Source organism: Merops nubicus, unplaced genomic scaffold (assembly GCF_000691845.1).
Source record: "Merops nubicus isolate BGI_N331 unplaced genomic scaffold, ASM69184v1 scaffold13756, whole genome shotgun sequence".
Taxonomy (NCBI): Eukaryota; Metazoa; Chordata; class Aves; order Coraciiformes; family Meropidae; genus Merops; species Merops nubicus.
The window spans coordinates 2,843-11,061 of NW_008615726.1; the positions used below are offsets into that span (position 1 = coordinate 2,843).

The following is an 8,219-nucleotide window of genomic DNA, read 5'->3' on the forward strand; positions in this document are numbered from 1 at the left end:
TGCCTGAAGGAAGTGTTGCTGTAGGGTGCTCTGAGATGGAGGCTCTTCCAAGGGAGGAGGTAAGAGAAAAGTGTCTTCAAGTGAAATGTTGTAGTAACCCATAAAACGTGGAGATGTGGCCCGGAGGGCGAGGAGGAGATGTAGGAGGAAGGTGGAGCTGAGGTATCAGCAGGAGTTATCCCAAGCATCAACCTCCTGTGAGACTGGGCAACCTCCATCTGCGTCAGATGTTCAAGGAGAGCAGGACAATGCCTCATCTCCCGTGGGAGGGAGGTGGAGGGGCACTGTGCTCTACCCACGTGAGGAGGAGAACCACAGAAATGCCCACAAACCAGGAGTTCCTTCATGCCAGGCTTTGGCCAAACCTTTATTTAGGGAGATTTGGTGCCCAACTTCTTTATTGTTCTCCTGAAAGGCCACAACGTTTGCTGCAACCTCACAGCTCGTGGCCTTCAGCCAACACCAGCTGGCAGGTATCTACTGAGCTTCTGAGAGGGCCAGGAGGGACAAACACACCCTCCCAAATAACTGCCTCCCCCTTAGAAGGCGTCTCCCCCAGAACCGGAGGTCCGACGTCGGGCGGCGCCTCCGCTGGCGGGCTCCCCGGGTCCTTCCTGGGAGGACAGGGACCTTCCATTGTCCCCAGCCCTGGTGACAACGAGGACGACATGCCACCGCCTTAATGAGACCTGACAAATGGGCAATTGGGCTGCTGCTTAGGGGCTTTAATGGGTCCTGTCCACAGCGCCGTGTCGGGGCAAAGGGCAGGGGGGAAGTCATCCTCCTGCAGCCGGCGAGGGGGATGCCTTCTCCTCTGAAAGGTGCTGCTGAAGCTGCCGAGATGGAGTTAGCTGGAATTTCTGTGTCAGTGCCCCAGACCTTTGACCAACAGGCTGGATGATCTAAATCCCATGGGACCGTTTCTCCCCACCGCAGTCCGGTGGGCAGCTGGGAGTGGGGCACGCCGGTCTCTGTCAGGTTGGTGGGTGTACTCTGCTGGGGATGAGGTGATGAAGCTCCTCAGGTCTTACAGCATTCATGAAGAGAAGCCACCTTTGCAGAAAAATTATAAAGAAGTGAAATGGAAACCATTTTTTGTCACATTTCTCTAGGTTTTGAGATCACACTTCCATATCATAGAATCATCTCGGTTGGAGAAGACCTTTAAGATCATTGAGTCCAACCCTTCCCCCACCACTAAACCATGTCCCTCAGCACCTTTTGGTTGCAAGAGAACTTTAAGACCATCCGTCCCAACCATTCCCCCATCCCTGCCAGGTCCCCACTGCCCCGTGTCCCTCACACCACATCTCCACAGCTTGGAAACCCCTCCAGGGGTGGGGACTCCACCACTGCCCTGGGCAGCCTGGCACAGCCCTGGGCAACCCTCCAGGGGAAGAAACTGTTCCTAATATCAAACTATACACATAGTTATATCTATTTTATATATTTTATAGATATATCTCCTTCCTTTAAAAAGAGAAAACCAATTACATTTTATTTTTACGTGTGGATGTAAAAAGAGGGAGAAGGAGTAAAAGCAGCAATTATTGGATATGTTTGATTTTTATTGTGCTAAACAGTAATTATTGGATCTGTTTGATTTTATTCACAACAATTTTTTGATTCTCCACTCCCTGTGAAATGTCAGTGCCCCCTTCAACATCAGCAAAGATTTTCTCAGTTGGATGTGGTGTACCAGGACATGTATTTTGCCCCCTGTGAAAGACAGGACCTATGTGTTGATACTCAAAATATTTGTGAAATGTTGGGTATTTGGGTCTCTGACAATAGATACTTCCAAAAGTACCTTTTTTTTTATACTATGTGTGCATGAAACGAGCAGGTGGAACGTGCTTGTGAGAAGAGCAGGGACTGTGGCAGATGTTCTCTTCCACGAGCACTTTCTTCTTCAGCGGTAGAAATGGTTCCAAAGAGGGGCCAAGTTGGCCTTGATCTGTCTCACAACACAGAGGGGGGTTTGTAAATTTTAATTCCTCAATGAAACCTGTTTCCAACCTAGAAAACAGAGGTGGGGAAGGGAATTCTGTAGATTCACTGGTAGTTCCTGCAGCTCGTTAGGGGCAGTGTTGGCCATCGGTCTACGTGTAATTACAAGAGGCACGATGTGAGTATTTTTAGTGTCCAGCTGGAGGTTTCCTGCCACCCTTTCAGGCAGGACTAACAGCCTCTTGTCCTCTGAATCTGACAGCCAGGGGAGTGTTGACAGCTCCACACGGACGTCTGGAGATGGGCTGAATAAGCACTTGGGCCCAGAGGAAGGAAATCTGGTGGCCTCAACGTTGATCAGGACTGTAAATACAACAGCTTTTTGTGACCCCAAAAATTCTTTTCTTATTATAGCTGGGAGGAATTTTTGATATCATTTTAATCTCGTTATGATTTAAGTTAATATATTGTTATTTCTCCCTTATGTTCTCATTTGATAGCATATATTAATCATAGGATGCTGCTGAGTTTGGCCCTTTTCTTATTATGGCTGGGAGGAATTTTTGATATTATTTTAATCTTGTTATGTTTTAAGTTAATATATTGCTATTTCTCCCTTATATTCTTATTTGATAGCATATGTTAATCATAGGATGCTGCTGAGTTTGGCTGGAGCTATGAAGTGTGAGGACTCTTTGGGATGGGGGATCCTAATTACTTTGTGCTGCAGGATCATGGCTGATTATTTCTTGAATAAATTGGTTTGTGAAATCTGCCTTGTTTTGGTTTGGATTAAAAAAAAAATGAAATTAATATTAATTAAAAAAAACCCAACTAATTAAAGCCCCCTTTCTCTCCTCCAAACCTTCATGATCTCAGCAGTATGAATTTAAAGCCATTTCCACAGGTGAGGCCCCAGTTGCCATTGGGTGGCTCTGGTCAAGGAGTGAGGGTGAGGTGTGTGCAGTGATGGCTCCTCTTGGGTTGGAAAGGAGAGACTTGGCTCAGGAGTCCCAACACATCTTGTTCCCCTGTGCTGAGCATCTTGGGAGACTTGTGTTCCAGGTGGAAAGCAAATTCTTCCAGGGTGGAGCACGTCTAGGGGGTGATGTTGGTTGTGCAGCTGACAGCTCCTTTTGTCCTCGGCTCAGGACCATCAGGACAGTGTCAGATTTGGCCAGGGAGTATCTAGCCAGGAGGAGCTCAAAAATGTGGAAGGTTCTCAATCCATGCATGTAGCTGTCTTGCCAAGGTGGGCTCGTGGTATCATAGAATGCTTTCAACTCATTAAAGATCATCAGCTGCTCTTTAATTGATGTTAAAGAGCTGTTGGTCCCATTTCTTTCATCTTTCACATGGCTGGGAGAGGTTTCTTTTATTTCCTTTCTGCTTCCAATCAGGATTGTCATTTTCCCTGGGCTGATACGTGTCTCTGGAGTAAACCCAATGGAAATTGCTATTTCCCCTTCCTAAGGTTAAACCAAACATCATTTAATGCCCCACCTTGTGTGTTCTCTGTTTCCCCTCTCTATTTTTATGGATTTCATGGTGTCTTAATAAAAGACCCTCAGAGAAGAGCCAAGGATAAGGACAGCCTGACCATGGCCATCGTGCTGCTGGTCCTCCATGGGTCTCAGCTGCAAGACAAACATCTGGGGGCAGAGGTGGAAGGTTACACTTCACCCCTGGAATATTTTTCCTGTTAAAAAAACATAACCCAACTTGTTTTATTGAATCATCTGTCCCAGGCTTTTGAAGTTGCTTAGGAACTATCTGGGTATTGCAGATCTCTGGGGCAGTCTGGGTGGGGAAAAAAAATATCCCCAACTTTGTGTGTTCTGGATGGATGCCAGTGGGCAGGGGAAGCTGCTGGCTCCTGCCTGGCTCACTAGCCTGTCCTCCCAGGGTTTTCCTGTCCTGCTGGGTTTTGGAGACAGGTTTTCATCATTTTTTTTTAAGGAATTATAATAATATGAGCTGTGTGTTTACCGTTGTCTGGCTCCTCACAGCCTGGGTGAAGGGGCTGGGATGCTCCTGGAGGTCACTGGTTTTGATGGCTTCACAAGAGGTACAGCAGCAGGTTTTTCTTTCTGCCTAAATTAGTTCCCTTCGTGCAAGGCCATGGAAAAAAATGTGCTGTGGTTTGTTAGCAGCATCAGGGAGGGATTAAGAGCCTGTGGAGCATGGATGAGGAAAATGCAGCAGGCATGAACAGCAGCCAGCTGAAGGAAGAGACAACCTGCAGCACCAGGAGCTCCTCATCCTTCCTGAGATACATGGAAAGCAATGGGGAGCTTCTGGTTTGCCAAAAAAAAGGGGCATTTTTGAAGAGTGTGAGCCCGTGTTGGAGTGCAGGAGACCCACTGCTGCTCCTCCAGACATCCCAGCACGTCTCCAGTTCCCCATTTCCCTTCTTCCCAGTCTAACCCTGCAGTTTTCCAGCATTCTCTAAAAGCAGCAGCACAGGCTCCAATGACTTCATCAACGTCCTGCTGAGGGTTTTTTGCAGACCCCTTAAACTGCAAACAGTGCCAAACCCAACTGCTCTTCTCCTTGGCTCCCCTTTGCCCTTCTCCACCCAAGAGAAGGTTTTCCCAAGCCCTTTTCCCAGGTGTTTCCAAGGATACCACTGAAGCTGAGCCCCTTGGGTGGGCAGCTGAAGGTCGATGGGAGCAGGATGGGCTTGGTGAGGTTGGGTTGCCAACGTGGTGGGTGATCTCCTCGAGGGTTTTCTCTGCTCACCCTTCCTCTCTCTTTTGCCCAGGTGGGTTCTTTCGGCCGACGCATGAGTCCCGAGCTCTCCTGGCCATGGCCTGGCAGCCCACGGTGCCCTGGGTGCTGCTGCTCAGCCTGGTGACCAGCTGCCTGCCAAGGGACTTCACCGTGAAGGACATTGTCTACCTCCACCCTTCCAGTAAGCCACCTCTGCGTGGGCTGCAAAGCTGCGGGGGGGAGGAGGAGGAGGACAACCCTCTGCCAAGGCAGCAGCAGCAGCAGGGCTGAGCAAGGAGGTGATATTGAGAAACCAAGGGTTGTAGACCACTGGAATAGGTTGCCCAGACAGGTGGTGGAGGCCCCATCCCTGCAGACATTCAAGATCAGGCTGGATGAAGCTCTGAGCAGCTTGATGTCCCTGCTTATGGTGGGAGGTTGGGCTAGATGACCTTTGGAGGTCCCTTCCAGCCCAGACATTCTGTGATATCAAACCAGACCGTGGCTTCCCAAAGGATTAAAGGCTGGATAGAGTTACAGGCAGCTGCTGAGCCTGGCAGGAGCTTTTTGTTCACTGTTTTCTGTCCCTCAGTAACCCCTGGCCACGAGACCAAGGCCCACAGGCGTGTGGTTTGCCAGAGCACACCCAGAGCTCTGAGCAAGGGCCAACTGAGGCTGTTTGTGGCACCAGCTGCTCCTGACTTTCCTTCAGTGACTCCCCAAAGTGATGCTGTAGCAAAGTTATGAGTCTTCAGATCTTCCATGGACTCTCCTTTCACTAGTCTGTTGTCTTCATTGGGTACAAACCTCTTTATATCTAGAGCTGTGCCTGTCATCTGTTCCCAGAGAATCACAGGGCTCTTTTGGGTGCAAGAGACCTTGAAGATCAAGGCCAACCATTCCTCCATCCCTGCCAGGTCCCCACTGCCCCGTGTCCCTCACACCACATCTCCACAGCTTGGAAACCCCTCCAGGGGTGGGGACTCCACCACTGCCCTGGCCAGGCCTGGACAACTCTTGCAGGGAAGACTCTTGTCCAACCTCAACCTGCCCTGGCACAACTTGAGGACATTTCTTCTTGTCCTGTCCTTTGTTCCTTGGGAGCAGAGCCCGACCCCCCCTGGCTCCAGGCTCCTGTCAGGAGCTGTGCTGGACCTCCTTTGCTCCAGGCTCAGCACCCCCAGCTCCCTCAGCTGCTCCTCACCACACTTGGCCTCTAGACCCTGAGAAAACTCACTCCCTTTCCAAATTGACCTGAAAAATATACATTCTGTGGGAGCAAGATGAAATTCCTGCTTTGTGCCATACCCATGACCTGCTGGAGGCCCAGGGGGAGGGGGTGAATGGAGTTGGTGCTGCCATGTTGTCCCATCCCAAGGTGTTCCTCCAAGGCAGCACCAGCCCCACCCAGAGATGCTCCCAGGTCACTTATTGGTCACCTCCTTACCTCCATCTGGAGCCTGAGGAAACAAGGAGTGAATGTCTCTTGCTTCACCTCCCTGAATGGGGTCTGGCCCAGAGCTGGTGGGCGAGGGGAGGAGGTGAAGGGCAGGGAGAGGTGTGATGTGGCCACGGGGCTGTGGAGGTTCAGCTTACTTCACACCCTGTAGATAAACGTGACCCAATGACCACTTGGCTTCTGAGAAGGTGGCAACATCTTGAAGATGTATTGAATGTACCACAGAAGCCCTGCCAGGAGACCACTTAAGAAGTTAAACTCTTTGTTTGGCGAGATAAATGAGGACAGAGGCTGCTTTTAAAAACTGGAGGTTCAGCAAATTGGGTTTTCCTTTCCTTTGGGGCCATCAGCCTGCCTTCAAAAGGAGGTGGGAGAGCTTCCAGAAGCATTTAAATCCATCTGATATTTTGTTATCAGCCCTGATGAAGGAGCAGGGTTGGATGTGAGCTCTGCCACCAAGAGAACAAATGCTCCTTGCTCCCAACAACCCCCTTGGAAGTCAGCGGTGGCCAACGTGGTCCTGCTGCCGAGTCCTGCTGGTGGTGAGGGGGTTTCTGCCCAACTTAGAGAAGCTGAAGAGAACAAACGTTGCTGTGTGCCACCGAAAAGCCTCGGAGAAGGGGATGAAGCAGCTCGTTTTAACCCCTTCTTGTCCACCCCTTCCAGCCACGCCGTATCCTCGTGGGTTTAAGTGCTTCACCTGCGAGAAGGCAGCGGACAACTACGAGTGCAACCGTTGGGCTCCGGATGTCTACTGTCCACGAGGTAACCCCCTGCCTGCCCAGCGTGGCTCTGAAACCCACCCCACAACCACCCCTCCTCATCCTCCCCCCCCCCCGGGCCGCCCTGAGCCCTCATTGTTCCCGGGGGCTGGTGGTTGCTGCTCCTGGTTGGGAGGAGGAGGAGGTGTAAGTGATAGGAGTAATCCTTTAAGCTCTTCTGTCTCCTGGTGGTGGGTGAAGCTTAGGATTTCCATCTACACCCCCCCGACTTCCAGCTCAGCTGGCAATGGGATCAGGCTGATGTTTCTTGGAGGGTTGGGTTTCTCTTTCTGGTGAGGGTGGGGCTGGGTTTGGCTTTGTTTGCTTCCCTCCCCTCCGGCACAAGCCCACGCTTCAGCTGTCAGTCAACTGACATCAAAGGGCAAGAGAGCAAATCAAATCAAATCAAGAGATTTTTCAGCATTTTGGGCTCCTAACTCCCACGGGAGGCTGAAGTTTGGAACAGCTCAGAAAGGCCTTTGGAAAACAGGCACCCAACTATCAAACCCTCAGTGAGATCCCCAGACCTCCCCCTCCCTCACCACTTCTCTTTTTGAGACACTCCCAAGCATTAAAGATCACAGAACAGCTCAAGGATCATCTGGTCCAACCTTTCTTGGCAAAAGCAGGGTCTGGGCAAGATGGCCCAGGACCCTGTTCAGCTGACTCTTCAAAGAGTGCCATGCTGGAGACTCCACCACTTCCCTGGGGAGATTATTCCAGTGGCTGATTGTTCTCTTTGTGAAAAATATTCCACTTGGAATCTTCCCAGGATTAACTTGTACCCACTAACCCCTCACCTTGCCCATGGGACTCCTTGTAAGAAAGGAGTCTCCATCTTCTTAAATCCTGGAACATGGTGCCAAGGTCTCCCCTGAGCCTTCTCCAAGCTGAACAAACCCAGTTCACTCAGCCTCTCCTCACACCACAGCTTCCCAACCCTTGGATCATCTTTGTGGCCCATCTCTGGACCCTCTCCTGCAGGTCCACAGCTTTTTTTAGTCCAGGATGCCCGTGGTCTGTGGTGGAACATCACAAGTGCTCTCAGAAAATATTTCTTTTGGAAGGAGAAGGCCAATGACCTGCCCTGGGGGGGACACCCCAGCTGTGTTTGCAGCCTGTGTCACAGCACGTTATCTGCCTGACAGTTTATTTGCTTTGAGCTGAAACCAGCACAACATCAACAATGCCAGAGGAGACCAGGCTGGCTGGCATCAGATGAGACCACTGCTCCCAGACACTCCCTGTTTTGACAGGAGGAGGTGGTATTTCCATGGCTGCCTGTGAGAGGAGAGAGGTGTGAGTCCAAGGTTTGTCTTTAGTAGCAACCAGCAGGA

The 8,219-nt window shown here is 50.6% G+C and overlaps 1 protein-coding gene across 1 annotated transcript; it reads left to right on the plus strand.

Moving 5' to 3' along the window:
• Positions 1-4,758: 4,758 nt before the first annotated feature.
• On the plus strand, positions 4,759-6,886 carry LOC103775178 (ly6/PLAUR domain-containing protein 6-like; the record flags this gene model as incomplete). The annotated part of the gene is made up of 2 exons (XM_008942624.1): positions 4,759-4,864; positions 6,788-6,886. Coding segments are annotated over exons 1-2 (205 nt in total), but the record flags the coding sequence as incomplete, so codon positions are not given.
• Between the last annotated feature and the right edge of the window lie 1,333 nt (positions 6,887-8,219).